Source organism: Aotus nancymaae, unplaced genomic scaffold (assembly GCF_030222135.1).
Source record: "Aotus nancymaae isolate 86718 unplaced genomic scaffold, 86718_ANA_hifiasm-v0.15.2.pri h1tg000010l, whole genome shotgun sequence".
NCBI lineage: Eukaryota > Metazoa > Chordata > Mammalia > Primates > Aotidae > Aotus > Aotus nancymaae.
The window spans coordinates 4,573,687-4,591,262 of NW_026988421.1; the positions used below are offsets into that span (position 1 = coordinate 4,573,687).

The 17,576-nt window shown below is 43.0% G+C and overlaps 1 protein-coding gene and 1 pseudogene across 2 annotated transcripts in view; one reads left to right on the forward strand and one right to left on the reverse strand.

The window, feature by feature from the left end:
• CUNH10orf90 (chromosome unknown C10orf90 homolog) overlaps positions 1-17,576 on the forward strand; it is a 241,488-nt gene that overhangs the window by 141,636 nt on the left and 82,276 nt on the right. For both annotated transcript variants that reach the window (XM_021671703.2, XM_064373650.1), the window contains exon 3: positions 16,271-16,362. In XM_021671703.2, the coding sequence (XP_021527378.2) occupies positions 16,271-16,362 (92 nt within the window). The remainder of the gene's footprint in view (positions 1-16,270; positions 16,363-17,576) is intronic.
• LOC110568439 (ATP synthase subunit g, mitochondrial-like) lies at positions 12,641-12,952 on the reverse strand (annotated as a pseudogene).

Below are 17,576 nucleotides of genomic sequence, written 5' to 3' on the forward strand. Positions count from 1 at the left end.
TTTTAGTAGAGACAGGTTTCACCATGTTGGCCAGGCTGGTATTGAACTCCTGGCCTCAAGTGATCACCCATCTCAGCCTCCCAAATGCTGGGATTACAGGCATGAGCCACTGCACCCGACCTGATCTGTAATTTTTATTATTTATTTCTCCCTCTCTCTCTTTTTTTCTTTTCTTGTTTTGTTTTTGGTAATCTCTTTGTCAGTTTTTGCAGTTAGGCTTTTGCTAGCCACCTCTATTTTCTTATGTTTTCTAGGGTTGGGTTGTTTTTTTCCTTCAGTGCTTGGTAGAATTCATCTTTCCCACATGTGCCTGCAGGCTGCCTGGGCTAGCTTTGGTTTTCATCTTTCTCATTCTATCCCTTTCATTTTCCTGTCTCCAGTGAAGCTACCTGGACCTGGCATGTTCTTTATGGGAAGATTTTTGATAATGGGTCAATTCTTTAATAGATATAGGGATAGGGGTTTTAATACTTTCTGTTTCATATTGTGTCATTTTGGTAAGGTATATTTTTTCAAGCAATTTGTATATTTTTTTCTAAGTTGAATTTATTCACATGAAAGTTATTCATCATATTCTCTTATTATCCTTTTCATGTCTGTAGTCTCTGCAGTGATAATATCTGTCTTATTCCTGACAATACAAATTTCTGTGTATTTTAAATTTTTTCCTTGACTGATTTGTTGGCTTTAAGACTACCTTTTAACTTTGTTTTCTCTCATTTCTTTTCTGTTTCACTGATTTATTATTTTCTGTTTCCACTCTTATTTTGGTTTGCCTTTTCTCATCCATGTTAATATGCATACCTATAGTTTATTCATTTTCACTGCTAGCTAGTTGAATATCTCACCATTTATTTATAAATTCTCTTGTCAAACATCATTTCTGTTGTTATCGGGGCTTTTTTTAACACCATTGAAAACTGATGCTATAAACAGTCTTATATATCCCAGTACAAATGTACAAGAGGTTTTTTAATGTACATACTATATTTAGTTTAAGATGTACTTTTTTACATTTTAATATCTCTGAAATCAGAATATGTATTAAAATTAATGACATATAATTAACAGCTTTTTATTCCTTGATGATACATTTTTAAATGGCACATCTTATAATCAATGAAGTGTTAGATTTTGATGAAATATTATAAATAAGAGCAGAACTGCCAGCTGTTAGGTATTTTCATCTTTCTGTTTACCAGGTTACTTTTTATAGTGATTGTATTAGTTGTTGCTCCCTGATCACGCGTGGAGCCTCATGTTGTCTGACATCCTCACCAATATTTAATATCATTGATTTTTTGCCAATATGGGTAGATGCAAAATGGTCCTTATTGTCATTTTATTTTGCCTTTCTCTCTTCACTAATGAAGTTGAATATCTTTTCAATTGCTTAGGGAAAAAATATTATTCTATTGAGAAATGCCTGTTTCGTCTTTGCCTATTTTTCCACTGGGTTGCTGGTCTTTCTCAAATTAATTTACGGGGGTTTTTAAAACCAGTTTTAAATAGCCATAATAACCCTTTGTCTGGGTTACAAATATCTTTTTCTAATTTGTGGCTTGCCTCCTCTCTTTATGGAATTTTTCGATGATCAGAAATTATTACATTAAAAATAATTGAAATTATCAAACTTTTATTTAATAGTGCTTGTCTTTGGGAATATTGTAAAGATATCCTTTCCCATGCAGCATCATGCAAATATCAACTATTTCATCTTTAAAGATTGTTTTAAAGTTTTACCTTTTGCATTTAAGTTTTTAGATCATCTAGAGCTGATTTGTAGGTATGATAAGGAAAAGGTATCCAATTTTGGTTTTAAAAATAATGGTAACTAATTGTCCCAGCATGGTTTATTGCAGTTTGTAAAATTGTGTGTTTTTTGTGTATGTCCACTGACAGACAGTCTCACCTCACTGTTTTTCACATCTCCCTATATGTGAGGGTCTCTTTTTGGGTTTCTTATTCTTTTCCGCTAGTCCATTTTTGTTTATTTCTGCAGCAGTGACCTGCCTTTCTTCTAGCTTTGATGATAAGTATTGATATCTGATAGGGCAGATCCCTGGCTACATTGACCTTTGTAGATCTTCTTTTCTCCAAATGGCAGTCTCACTGATACTGCCGTCTACCTGGGTTTGACATATCCTCTCCCCCTCACATACACAAAGAGGCTGCTGTTGTCTGGCAGGCAGAGAACCCCACGGTGAGCTGAGAATCAGCATTGCAGGCTGTGGGAATGTCCTCTAAGAAGGACCTGAGACTCCACCCTTAGGTCCAGATGGGATCAGGGTTGTTGAGCCCATTTTGCAGATGAGGAAACTAAGAGGAGGTAAGTGACTAGCTCGGTTCTCAGTGCTGGGCCGTGGTGGAGCTGGTCTTGAGCACGGGTCGGCTGCGTGTTTCCACTGCTGAACTGCTGACCTTTAAATAGAACGGTGTTTCTCATGATCTCAGGACTTCATTTACTCAAATGAGTTTCGCCACCACGCTTCAGACAAGTTTTTTTAGCTTAGGCTGTCAGTTTCACTGTTAATCAGTCTCATGCTCAGCCCTACCCAGCCCTGTTGGACCCGTTTTTCAAGCATCGAGAGCTTCGTTCCTTGCTCTTTCTTCCCAAGTAACTTCTCATTTTTTTCACCTTAAAAAATTATTTTTATGCTTCTAAAACTCCCCAAGATTAGTAAGTATATTTATTGGTCAGTATTATCTCTCTTTGTCTAGATGTCTGGAAATGCTAAATCTGGTGTTTGCTCCTTTTTTTCCCGCTCCTAAGACCTGGTTAACTGCGGCCTGTGGCTTCTCAGACACCTCTCCTTCCCTGTCTCTCTACAAGCAGAGAAGAAGGAAAGGCCACACTAGGACCTGGCAGGAGAGCTGCAATTACTGAAGCTAATGCTCTGTCTCTCTCTAAAGTTCAAGTTCATTAGTGAAACTTCCTTTATCTTGTCTTCCTAGTTTCTGGTTTCTGATGAGCTGGTACTTATTTCGCAATCAAGAGTAAAAATGTTAAATTATAATAGTAACTAGCATCATTAACTTTTTAAAGAAAGCTAACAGCACGTAAGCTCCATGAGGCAGAGACTTTTCTGGCTGTTTTTCTCATTGCCATGACTTTGATGTCTAGACCAATACCTGGCCCGTGGTCAATGCTATATAAATATTTGGTGGATAAATAAAAAATAAACTGTATTAGGTGATTCCTACATGCCAGGGAATGTGCTAAGGGCTTTCTATGTGTCTTCTTTCTTAGCTCTCATGATAATCTGATGCAGTAGACATTGCAATCCCTGTTTTGCAGATAAGGAAACTGAGGTTAGAGAAGTTGGTGACTTATCTAAGTCACAGACTTTATAAGTGATCAAGCTAAATTCGAACCCATGTCTGTGGGATGCCAAGGAACATTCTCTTAGCCCCCATGTCAGAAATGACAGAAATGCCTCTGTCATTGAAGGTACATAGATACGAGATGCTGCCTTATGCGAGTCTGAGAATCATCACTGCTTCTTTCACTCATTGGCAGGGGTAGGGAGGTGTCATTAAGTATCTTCCCCGGAACTCCTAAGAAAAGGCAAACAACCCAGTTATAAAATGAGCAAAGGATCCAGATAGACATTTTTCCAAAGAAAAAACATAAATGGCCAATAAGCACATAAAAAGATGCTCAACATTGTTAGCCATTAGAGAAATGCAAATCAAAAGCACAATGAGATACTGCTACTTCACACCCACTAGAATGGCTGTAATCCAAAAGACGGACAATAACAACTCTTAGCAAGGCTGCGGAAAATGAAACCCTCATACGTTGCTAGTGGGAATGTAAAATGGTGCATTCAATTTGGGAAACGGTTTGGCAGTTCCTCAAATTTAAACCTGATGTGATCATACAACCCAGCAATTCCACTCCTAGGTATACATGAGAATAGGACACATATATCCACGCATGAATATATGTGCATGAATTGTGCGTGAATTTTCATCGAATTATTATGAATAATACTACTACCAAAATGGGAAGAGCTCAGATGTCCATCAGTTGTTGAAGACATGCAACATATGTGGTCTACCTATGCCATGGAAGATTATTCAGCCTCAAGAAGCAAGGATGTTCCGATGTGTGTTACTGCATAGATAAACCTCGAAAGCATTATGATAAGCAAAAGAAGCCAGAAACAAAAGGCCACATGTCACGCGATTCAATTTATAGGAAATGTCCACAATGGATAAATCCAGAGAAAGAAAGCAGATGAGTGGGTGGCAGGAGCCAGGTTGAAGGGATGCACGAGGAGTGTGACTAACAGGTGTGGGACTTCTTTTAGGGGTGATGAAAATGTTCTGGAATTTGGTGATAGTTGCACAATTTGGTGAATATACAAAAACCACTGAATTGTGCACTTTAAAAGGGTAAAGCGTATGGTAGGTAAATTGTATCTCAATAAAGCTGTGATTTAAAAAATTAGTCAATTGCAGAGAGAGGAGAGAGAATCTCAGCCTAGCAGGAAGGGCTGCGGTTAGAAGAGAATGGGACTAAAAGGTCAGAGACCTGAGGCCTCTTTTAGACTCGACTGAGGGAGCCCGACTCTCTGACTCTCTGGAGAGCCCTGCCCCTCTTCACCTCTGTTTCCTTTTTTGCATTGTGGCAGGTGTGGACAAGCTGTTTAGGCAGCTTTGGATTCTCATGTGCCTACCCATTTAAGAGGACAGTGTCACTGCTCTTGCCTAAACGTAAGGTCTGCTATACAGCAGGGAACAACAGAAGACAGGGAATGCAAGGCTCCTCGCTCCATTAAACAACAACAACAGCAAAAACAAAGAGCCAAAGAACCCCAAACAAAATCGACACCAGCGAGAACAACCTTGATCTAATTGCCTGGCGTCGCTGATGAGCTGCTGGAGACTTCTGTAGAGAGGCCACTTTGGTTTTCTAAGTAAGAACACAGGATAATGGCAGTGGTGTGCACATCTTCAGCCTGGGTTTTCCCTTTAATGCTGGACTCTCAGACCAGGTCCGGTGACAGTGGCTCTCCAGACCCCTGATGTGCAGCGTGTGGCTAATGGCTCTTCTAATGAGAGATTTACAACCTGGGCTTTCGGATGCTGCACCAACCTCATTTGTCCAGCTCACGGTGGAGCCTGTAATCATCTCTGTGGGCTCCAGCTCCAGGCTCCAGACATTCTGCTCTGGCCAATTCAGCTGAACAGACGAGAAACAAGCCCCACAGTCCCACAAACAAGAGTCACGTTGCTGCTGGGGAAGGAGAGAAAATCCATCCTGACATTTTATGAAAATATTTTTGTGTCTTGTTTACATAATGAATCTGTTAACAGAAGAACCTGAGTTGACAAGTTCTTTGGTCTCATCGGAGTGTGTGGCAAAGTGGGCCGAGTGCGCCTCCAGGTCCTCTTTTGCAGGAAGTTTAAAAGACGTCCTATTTTTCCTCCTGGTGGGTTGCTTGTTCATCAGTCCTGAACTAAAAGCAAATAATTCATCCTTGCTCATCCTACAGAAAGTTGCCTGGCTAATGAGTCTGGTAATTGGGACCCTGTTGCAGCATGGATCTCCCTTAGGGGGAAGCTGGGATGGTGGTTGGGGGTGGTGCCTCTTTCTGGCCACTGTTGTCCACAGAAGTGTCCCAATTTTCTACCACCCACCTGCAAAGGCAGAAATGGTCTCCTCTGAAATCAAACCACACTATGACTTTCAAGACTATGTAATAACGATTCTTATTTGGTGAGCTTGACAAAGGAGGGAGTACATAGTGATGAAAATGATGGGGTTTTCCACTTAATGAGAGAAGCAAGCTAAAGTGGAGACTGCCTCCCTCTCACACGCACCCTCCCTCAATGTCCCCCAGCTCTTGTAGGACAAGCCCTCTTGACAGAGCTAGACTGTGCCCTGAGGGGCCATACAGGTCCATGCTCGCCTTGCCTTGCAGATGAGGAAGCTGGGCCCAGAGGAGGGGCTGGCATGGCTGAGCATCCAGGAGGGATCCAGAGCCCAGTGTGCTTGCTGTGTCCTATTAAGGCCCCCAAAATGGGGACAAAATTGTCATCTTTCAACTTCTCCCAGTGCTCCTTCTTGCTGTCCAAGCCCTGACTCTCTGCTTAGGTGAGGCTCTGCATTCCCTGGTCTTCCCAGCAGGAATCCTGTCCCCTCTACCCAGGCTTCAGTTCTCCCTGACCTGGGCTGCCTCCCAGCTCAGGAATCTTTTGAGAGGAGAGTGCCTTGTCTTCCTGTCACTCTGATGTCCACATTGAAGGCATTTGGGTTGCACAACAGAGGCTACCTGTGTCTAACTGCTTGCATCCATCAAGGTCTGAAAACAAGACCCTCATTCCTTTCTCCTCCTTCTGTGCATGCAGTCATGAAGGGAGGAAGGAATGTGTTTTTAAAGATGGTTTTAAGTACTACCAAAGTTATCTGTCCATATATCTATCTCTTTGCCACCCCCACCCACCTCTCAAAACAAAAACTAGTTTGTGGTAAGAAAATACTATGTAATAAGATCAAGACAGAACTATAGAATGAAAGGCTAAAGACAGTTCTTAAGAAGGAATTGAAATCAGGGACTTGGATACACGTTTGTACAACCCATCCGTTGCAGCATTATTTGCAATAGATAAGAAGGGACTAGTGTCCACTGATGGATGTATGGATATGGACATTGTAGTATATACATTCAATGGCATATCATTTATCCTTGAAGGAAATTCTGACACATGCTGCAACATGGTTGAATCTTGAAGACATACTAAGTGAAATAAGCCACAAAATGGCAAATACTGTATGATTCCATTTGTATGAGGTTCCTAGAATAGGCAAATTTGTAGGAATAGAAAGTAGAATGGTGGTTTTTAGGGACTGGGGGAAGGTCGGAATGGGGAGTTGGCGTTTAATGGGGAGAGAGTTTCCATTTTGCAAGTTAGAGTTCTGGAGATGGATGACGGTAACGCTTGCACCTTAGGAAAGTACCTAATACTGCACACTTAGAAATGATGAACATGGTACATTTTATGTGTATTTCACCACGCGTTTTAAAAAGTGAGACAATTCATGAGAGGTGGTCGATCCACATTGCATGGAAGAATACCTTCATGTGTCTCATTTCCTCATTAGGCTGTGGGTTCTTCCAAGACAGGGATTCCTGTGTTCCCTTCATCTTTGCTATCTCAGCACCCAACTCAGGCCCTCAAATGTGCTATCTTCCCTGTCAATGTTTGCAGCCCCGAGAGACTGGCATGATGACATTGATTCGGCACCCATGAGCGGGGTGCTTTCACAAGTATTATTGTATTCAGTTGTCGTCGTCATCCTTGAGGCTGGTGCCCTGATCCGTCACCAGGAGAGACCCACACTGCAGCCACAGGGAAAGATAAGCTGGAGCACCTCACCCTGGCTGCCAAGGGCCAGAGGACCGTGCTTCAGACTCCAGGGGTCTTCAGATTCAGCTAGAGCCCAAGTGACTGCAACATTCAGTAGAATAGACTTTTTAAATGTCTTTATTATAAACCATAATTTACTGAGAAATGAAAATTATGTGTAAAACTATGGCCAATAACACATTCTATTTTTCAAGGGCCCATTCTGTGACAGCACTGTGCAGAGCCCATGAAAACCTTTCTTTGCCTCATTTAATAATTCCCAGCCTGACAAAGCCTGTACCAGCCTGTCTCTCACAGAGGAACAGACAGAGGCCAGGAGGTTACTTGGCTCATCCAAGGTTAGCCAGCATTAAAATGTGGCGGCACCAAGCGTCAAGCTGGACTAGACATCAAAACTCAAGCTGTTCCACTTTTACCTTTTCCTAATCATGTACAGTGATTATTCATATTGCAAACTCTCAGCTTCCGGCTTATTGGAGGGGTGACACCTGGCAAGAGACTTAAATGAAACTCAATCTTCTCATCTGTAAAATGAGAGTAGTCATAGCGTCCTCCTCACGGGTCATTTCTTCCATTAAAGGAGATAACACCTGTACAGCACTTAGCAGGTATGTGGCTCACAACACACCTGCAATGCATTTAGCCATTACGATGTGACAGAGACACTGACCAGACGAAAAGGTCTTGGGATTGTCCAGTGAAATTTACATTGGCCTTGTGTTTGTAAAACTGCTTACAAAGCCACTGTGCATGTATATAATGACTCAGGCATTATCCCAGGAGATAAAAGTGGTCTCCTTATAAAATGGTGTATTTCATTGGAAATGCAACAAGTTATGCAATTTCTCACATCTCTCCTTTCATTTTGACTGTGGGAAACTTACCCTGAAGTTATGATTCATCTGTGCCAGTGCCATCTTTTTTTTATTTTGAGATGGAGTTTCACTCTTTTGCCCAGGCTGGAGTGCAATGGCGCGATCTTGGCTCACCGCAAACTCTGCCTCCTGGGTTCAAGTGATTCTCCTGTCTCAGCCTCCTGAGTAGCTGGAATTACAGGCATGTGTCACCACACCTGGCTAATTTTGTATTTTTAGTAGAGACGGGGTTTCTTCATGTTGGTCAAGCTGGTCGAGAACTCCCGACCTCAGGTGATCTGCCCACCTCAGCTTCCCAAAGTGCTGGGATAACAGGTGTGAGCCACCGTGCCTGCCCGCTGGTGCCATCTTTAGCTCAGGCTTTTGAGTTTGATTCAATAACTTCTCCTACTCATTATCTACTTCTCTTAAAAAATCAGTGTTACTGTTTTTAAACTGCATTATTAACTATAAGCCACCTTAAATTTGGTTGGGTATATATTATTTTAAAAATGCTCATTATAATTTAGTGTCAAAGATATTTCACTAAATTGTCTGAAAACCAATCATTCTTATAAGAACTTGCATGGTAAACTGTTATATTGCTCAATTTTCTATATAAACTGTTTATAAAAATAAAAAAAGGTAGCAAGTAGATTAATCACTAGTGTGATGTTACCTGGATATATTTTAATAAGAAAATTTTTAAATAATTCTCATGCAAACCTGTTTCATTCATCAAAGAAGCCTCAGATGTAAACATTGAAGAGATAATTGCTTCTAACAAGCAATGTCACAGATGGACTTGCATGCCCTTCCCCTGGTTGCCCTGTAAACATTCCGGTGACTTCATCACACACAGAGTTTTGAGGTTTTTGGCCAAGGCTGGAAGGTGGAAGCCTGACTCATTCTGAGCATAGTTAACAGAGGTAAACCATGGCCATTTTTTCTTTCGTTTAGCCAAATACATCCTTGTCATTAAAAGACCTTTGAAACTGAGTAAAATGGCCTTGAAACCTGAGTGGAATATGCTCAGACTTCCTGGGAAAGGTATGTTCTAATTTTTTTCCCACAGATATATTAAGATATAAAGTAATCTGTTCATTCACTCCACACTCAGTGTCTTCTGGGCCCAGTACTGTGCGAGGCCCCAGGGAAAGGAGATGAATCAGGTGTCTCTAAATACCTGGGCCAACTTGGGGAGATACTCACAAAGAGATAATTCCACAAAGCCATAAAAAGGATGCACAGCAACACCTGTCGAGGGGGCACTGGTGTGGGCTGGCTGAATTGTGTTCCATGAAAGATGTGTTCCAGGCCTAACCCCTGATGCCTGTGAATGTGAACTTATTGGAATGAGGGCCATTTGGATAAGGACCTTTGCAGATGACATTGAGTTAAGATGAGGTCACACTGGAGTAGGGTGGGCCTTACATTCCAATGACTGGTGTCTTTATAAAGGGGAGAGATTTGGAGGTACATCCAGGGAATATGGCCATGTGCAGGTGGAGGCAGAGATTAGAGAGGGGCTGCCCCAAGCCAAGGGACACAGAGGATGCCAGCAACCAGGGGACACTGGGAGGAGTAAGGAAGTGTCCTCCCCTGGAGCCTTCAGAGGGAGCCCGGTCCTGACAACTGGATTTCTGGCCTCCAGAACTAGGAGGGAGTAAATCCCTGGTGTATCCAGCTGCTCCCTTTGTGGTCACTTTTCATGGCAGCCCTGGGAATGAATGCAGGCACCAATCCAGCTTAAGGGTCATGTTGGGTAGTGGCAAATTAGGAAGTCCTTCTGAGAGAAGCGATCTTGAGTCACATCACAGGTCAGGAGTTTCCCAGTGGGAAAAAAGCGAAGACAGCACTCATGGTCATCCAAGCCAGCTGCCCGTGGGAAGCAGGCTGGCTTTAAGGATTTCTAACCTGAGTCTCTTGAACTCCCAGGGTCCCCCTACATGTGTGCTTTGATTTTGTACCTTTTCTCGGGCCCTTTTCTTGGGGAGAAATGTGTCCCTTGCGTTTGAGTTTTCGAAGGAGCAGGTGGCCTTTATGGTCACAAACTAGCAACATCAAGAAGGTTTGGCAGGACTGGCTGGGAGATGAGGCTGGTTAGGTCACCAGCCTGATTGTGACCTTGCTGACATCAGCAGAGCAGGGAGGTGAATTGATGCGATGGAGGAAAGCCTTTGTCTCAGGAAAAAACCGGCCTTGGCTTTCAGTTGGATGTTGGAGGTGAAGATGAGGCGGTGGTGCGGAGTGGGAGCCTTTGTTTCCAGTGAGGGCAATGGGAAGGGGGAGGATGTTGTCTCAGATGAGGTCAGACCTTTGGTTTTTGCTTGGCCACTGGCCAAGGTGATGACACAGGAGGAAGAAGGGAGGGAGAGCTATGGGGGGCGGGGGTTGGTTTCCTTTTGCAAAAGCTATTTGAGGTGAATTGGAGGCAGCTGGCTCTGAGGTGGTGCTCACAGAGGAGATATGGCCTTTCCTTGGTTGGTTTGGTTCATCAGGTTTGGGAAGAGGGCACAATGGCAGGACAGAGAACTGTCAAGGAGAAAACCCACAAAAGTAAGACACAGTAGCCAAAATGAAAAAGACAGTAAGGAGATGAGAAGACTTCCCAGAGAATGGGTAGTCAGCAGTGTCAAGTCTCACCGAATGATGAGCTGAATGTAAATCTGGAGTGATTCTCTCTAAGGAACATCTGCTTTAAAATATTAACAAAGGGTATTGTTAAAAGGCTGGTGAAAATTCAGACTAAACCTTGACTTCCGTAAGTCTAGAAATAAGATAAGGCATTTAAAAATCCAAGAAGTGAGAATTTGAGTGCCCCTTCCCCACCTCTGCTGCTAATGATGTAGGCAGGAGAATAATAAGTATAATCACCAGAGAGACTGAAGGCCTGGGCATTGGTCATTTGCACATTTCTTGGATGGATTGATTGACGAGACAATACGTGATGGTGCTTATCTGCTACTTTTGTAGAGATAAGTCAAGCAGTATCAGCCAACAGATGGGAATTGGACATGATTTTTTATATTCTGTGCTTCACCCAATATTCTACTTGCTATTTGCCAGAGGCTGGATTGTTCTACTTTTATACTTTATCTTAAGCTATTCCTGCCTTTCCCTTTGACTGCAACTTGGGCTGTGCCCCCGTCCCTCTCCACTCTGTTCACCTTTGCCTAAATCCACCCCCTCTGACAAGGCCATGTCAAGTGTCCCCTCCCTCCCACCAACTTTTCCTGGTTCCCTCTGCTGGAAGGGCTCTGTCTGTGGCTTATGAAGGCCTGGGATAGCAAAGCCGTGACTCTCTCTTAGAGTACCTAGAAAAAGAGAGCATCTCTCCCACCTTATCTCTCCGCTCAGGGCCTCACACACCCTGAGCACTGCATAAATTCCTGCTCGGTTGAATTCCGTTGCTGAAGCACAGACCGTCCTCCAGGGAGGAAACATGGATTCTGGAAGGCCTTGGCTCAGGGCCTCGTGGTGTGCTCACTCACGGGGGTTGTGGCCTCTGGAAGGGGCTCAAATCGGGGAATGGTTTTGGACATGTGGTTCAGGCTGATGGAGACAGCAGTGGGTACAGTGCTTCCAATCATCTTAGGAGAGAAGAGCTCTTGACACGTACTAGTGAGTGCACACATTCCCTGGGCACAGAGGGCCGGCGTGCCAGGCAGCTAACACAGTGAGTCATAGACCAGCAATGATTTTGGGTGGTTGATTAGGCTGGTTTTTAATTACTTTCAAAATAAAAGCATGCTGATTCTCATGACCTTTTTTATTTTTCATTTTTCTATGATGGTTTTATTCAAACTGAAGCTACTGGCGAGAAGCCTCATTGAGATTCCCATGCCCACAGACTAGGTGTATTTTCCTAAAAGTCATGGAGTGGTTTTCGAATCGAAGCATTATGGTCCTCTTCTGGTGCTTCAGACTCACCACCTTAAGTTGTCTTAGTACTCCTCCACAAGTACTCCACAAGTACTCCTGCTTGAGCTATGCCAAATGTCCTGGAATGCTTGCTAAAGCACAGGGCTGAGCCTCCTCAAACCTCCTCATTTGCTAGGTCTGCGGGTCAGTAGGTGAGACACAAGAATGTGAATTTCTAACTAGTGCCCTCATCTTGTGGATGCTGCTGGTCTGGGGGCCACATTTTGGGAGCCCTTGCTGTTGAACAGCAATGCAAGGTAGGGCCCTGTCTTGGGTCAGGTTTCCAAGAGGCAGAGCCTGAGGCAGGGGTTGAGGACCTACATAAATTTTATAAATGTTGCTGTCATATGGTTCATAGGCTTTTTTCTTCTTCTTTTTTTTTTTTTTTTTAACAAATCTTATTTTATTCAGCTAGCAGTCTGATCACACATGGGCCAACAACACTCAAATAATAAACATAATTAGATGTGAAAGACTGGTCTTCAAATATGACAGCCAATGATGCCGTGCTTGCCTATGATCTCGCCGACGTAAAACCACGTCCACACCTCAGTGGCCGCCAAACCATTCAGCACAGCTTTCTTAACTGTGAGCTGTTAGAAGCTGTGAGTCTGAGCACTATTGACTATCTCTGTTCAGGCTCTGAATAGCTCTAGGAATCTCAGCAGGGGTGGGAGGAACCAGCTCAGCCTTGGGGTGGTACCAAAATGTGGCCGATTGAGGCTTTGATTAAGTCACAGCAGTGTTTACCAGCACTGGGGTCTTCTCCACAGGTTATGGACAAATTGGGCCATGGTTCTGGGATGGAAAGTCTGTTGCCCCAGCTTTTTCCTTTTGATAAACATAGCATTGTAAGCACATTCTCATGTTGCTATATAGACTTTATATTCATTATTTTAAAGGCCCTACACTATATCTAATACATCTACCTCCATCTCCCCAACTAGTCTATGGTAGGCAGAATAATACCCCCGCTACAAAGATGTTCATGTCTTAATCCCTGGAACTTGTAAATATGTTACCTTACTTGGCCAAAGGAACTTGGCAAATGAGATTAAGTTAATAACCTTGAGATGGGGAGAGTAGCCTCGATTCTCCAGGTGGGCTCAATCTAATCCAAGGGTCCTTACAAGAGAGAGGAAGAAGGGTCAGAGTCAGATAAGGAGATGTGATATTGGAAGCAGAAGTTTGAGTGATTCAGGGCTGTGAGCTAAGGAATGCACGTAGCCTCTACAAGCTCAAAACGGCAAGGAAGAGAATTCTCCCCTACAGCTTTCAGAAAGGAACCCAGCCCTGCCACCACCTTGATTTTAGCCCAGTGAGGCCAGGTTGGACCTTTGACCTCTAGACCTGGAGAATAACACACTTGTGTTATGTAAGCCCTGAATTTGTGGTCATTTGTTGCAGCAGCCACAGGCAGCTCGTGCTCAGCCTTTGCGTATCTGATCATGGCAGTCCCTCCACCTCCCTGATAGAGATGAGGCACCTCCCCAAAGCTAGTGTTTTCTGTATGTTGTTATATTCTGAGCATTGCACTAAGGAATGGTTATGTTACTTAATTTCTTTCAGTAACCCTCTGAAGTAGGTACCCTCATTGTCTACATGTCATGGTGGGAAACCAAAGGATGCTGAGGAACTTGCTCAAAGCCACATGAGTAACCAGAACTGGGATTCAGGTGCTGGGACTCTGTGGTGTGACTCCAGTGACTTCCTGACCACTGACGCCACAGTGATGGCAACCAGTTGGGTCTCGGGGAGGGCCGCCTTGATCCTACTCATTACCGATCATAACTGGTGTCATTTATCAAACATGAACTCCACACCCCACTCTGCCCAAGTGCTTTCCATACTGTACTCTCATTGCACTGATGACAAGGCAGCATTTTTGCAGGAGGTGTTATTGCCTGCCTTTAATGAAAGAAGAAACTCAGAGTATGCAGCCCATCCACTGTAGGTCAGCCTGAGGGTGCAGGATGCAGGCCCAGACCTGTCTGACCTCAGCCTGTGCTGACTCCAAAGTTCTTAACCACACCTGGAGCCACATGACCAGAGCAGGTGATTTCTGTCTTCATCAGCTTTATTGTCAGTTCATCACGATGCATCATCCTGCACAGGAATCCATGAGACCTTTCAGGCCTTATATTCGTACTTCACGAAAAGTAATCTGTGCACATCATCTTGGATAACTGTCTCTGTCACTCAATAGCAGTCATAGATGGAGGCACGGCCCCACATCTGAATTAGAGCTGATGGGGCTCACCGTCGCCCAAGGACAAGATGAGACATAGCCAGGCTTTGAACAGGTCAATGGTAGCCCTCGAAATTCCCTCGAGCCATGTCCTGACCCCTTTGCAAATCTGCCAGATTTGAAAAAATTAAAGCACATTATTTCCTCATAAAATATTTTCAGTTACATTCATGCAGTGCTTGAGGATAGGGATATGTTCTGAGAAATGCAGTTGGGGGTTTTGTTGGTGTGTGAACCTTGTAGAATGTACAAACCCAGATGGTACAGCCGCTTACACACCTAGGCCGTATGGTATGGCCTCTTGTTCCCAGGCTCCAAACGTGTATAGCGTGTGGCTGTGCTGAAGACTGTGGGTAATTGTAACACAATGGTAAGTATTTGTGCGTCTGAACATACCTGAACATAAACAGGGTACAGTAAAAATACAGGCCAAAAGATAGAAAATGGTGCACCTGTACAGGACGATTACTATGAATGGAGCTTGCAGGCCTGGAAGTTGCTCTGGGTGAGTGGGATGAGTGAGTGGTGAGTGAATATGGAGGCCTAGGACAGTATTGTCTACTACTGTAAACTACAAGCATTGCACACTTAGGCTACACTACACTTATTTAAATAGTTACACTGACGTTCTGATGGCTACAGCGTCACTAGGTGAAAGAATTTTTCAGCTCCATTATAATCTTATTGGACCACTCTCATATATGCAGTCCTTCACTGACTGAAAGGTTGTATGCAGTACGTGACTGTATATCTAAAATTTTCATAAACCTTTTTGATGAGTTGATAAAGGCAGGACTTTAGGGAACTGCTTTCATAAATCCCTTCTTTCTCATCACCTGCACTAGCAGTTGGGGGGCCATTTATTACAGCCCCTTGAAAAATCACCTTCCCTAGAGTATTTCCATTGCAGAGGCAGAGTGGTCACCCTGGGCTGCAGAAACTGGGCCTCTTCCTGGGCTTGCTTTCTACTTCCATGCTCATACTGTCTCCCTGGGTTTGGTTCATGTTTCTACATTAGCAACCTGACAAAGGTCACTGTTAGAGACAGTGGGGGCTGTGTCTGCGTGAGGCCCTGGCAAACTCTGCAGTGCTCCTGACTTGCCTCTAAGAGAAAGCTTCTGTGCAGGGCTCCATGAGGCACTCAGGGCAGGTGTGGTGGATGAGGAATTCAGGTGAAGTGTGGATCTGTAGATGTGACCGCTGTTATTAAGCCAGTGATTGGGGGATCCAGGACTAGAACCCCAGTTCTCCAGTGTTTAGTCTACTGCTCTGTGTGGTTGGACCTGACGATATCCTTAGCTATCTCTGGCAGACACTCACAGAAAGGCACATGTGGGGGATTTTACATAAAGCGTCTCATGATGTTATCACTAAATTATCCTCAGAGGGTCTAAAACAGTTTTATATCAGTTTCTGAGTCATCCATGACCCTTCCAGTAATGGTTGCATTAAGAGGCTGAATGAAGGAAGGTCAGTTTTGTATTTCAGCCATTCTTACCTCTAGTGATGCTGGGAAATCTATAGATGGGAAATCTCTTCTGCTGAGCATAAACTTGGGACACTGGCAAATATGATAGGGCTAAAATTATGCAATTACGACTGAGTCTAAGGAACATAAGGGATTGTATGGAAGAAGAAATCTCGCAGCTGAATAAACTAAGTAATAAAGAACCCAGAGAGGATAAATGGAGGGAATGGAATAAATGAGAGAAAAGTGTAAGATTTTTGTCATGGTTAGACTATCTGGATTTACTATTGGCTGATAGAATATGTGAGTAGGTGACATTAAATTTTATATAGAGTTATATATTTCATTTTATCCTTTTTATACTGAAAAATAGCAATATTATCTCCTTTTGCCTAGGATTACGGGACAACTGCCACAGTACAAGAGATCAAATTGCCCTTAAAAATCTCCAGTCTGATGTTACAGAGGCGAAATTTGACTTCACCAAGGTAACACACATTTCTAATTTCTAAAACAATCAGCAAAATGCACCCATCCATAAAACATAATCACTGACCTACTTGTGACGTGATTACATTTTATTTTATTTAGTCAAAAATTGAATTAATGCAGCAAACAATCTAACCATCAATGACTAAGACTTGTTACGAGAAAGCATACACTGTAGCTTTAATTATTCTTTTATATCTTCAAAAACAATTTGCAAGTTTGCAGTCTCTTCAAATATGTCAATTCCTCTCAATTTTCAACTAAAATTTGTCTGCTGGAGAGAGAGAAAGAGAGGGAGAGAGAGAGGGAGAATCATGCCATACAGCATTTTCAAGATGCAAATGAGGTTCTCTGAAATCTAACAAGCCGGTATCTAGGTTGTTAGAACTGCAAAAAGTGTCAGTGGTCTGAAATAGGGAAGGAAATTAGAGGTCATATTTATAAAATGAAATAGTTCAGATTCTAGGAACAAAAGAGCTTGGTACACAGTGGTTAATATTGTCAGCGTGTCATACACCAGGCTCTGACTAATGACTGATTCAGTTAATCCTTCCCATAGCCCCATGAGACAGGTACTGCTCTTATATTAATACCTAGAAATGAGAAAACTACAGCTTTAGTAGGTGACTTGCCCCAAATCTCACAGCTCGTACAACCTGCCTGGCTCTGAAGCTTTTGTTCTTAGCTTACTCTAAAGGACTGTCGTGGTGGAAGGCTCTTTTGAATTAACAAGATTTACAGTATGGACTTTCTCACCTTAAAAAACTGTCTAAGATGTTACAGTTTACAAGGCATCTGCTGTCTGTCACAGATGGAGATTTCACTGCCCATTTTTGTAGTTCTAAGGGAGAGTGGAATTATAAGAATCGATCTCTCATAAAGATTAAAGTAGCAAAGATATCTGTTAAAATATTTTTTTTACCCAAAATGCTTGTGTTAGGTATTACTTTGATTTAGGTCTGCGTTTAATAAAGCTCTACATTTCCTGCAGAGACTCGGTGCCTGAAATCCCACAAGAGGGAGAAAGGATGTTATTTGGGGTCCTGAGATTTAGTCATCAATATTTAAAGCCCTTTCTATGTGAAAGCACCAAGCTCACTGTCTGAAGATGTAAAGATGCATGGCTATAATTAATCTATTCCCTGGAAGCAGGAGCCGGAGCCCTGGGTTTGGGAAGGAAAAGGAGTGGAAAGAGCAGTGCGTCATTCAGAGC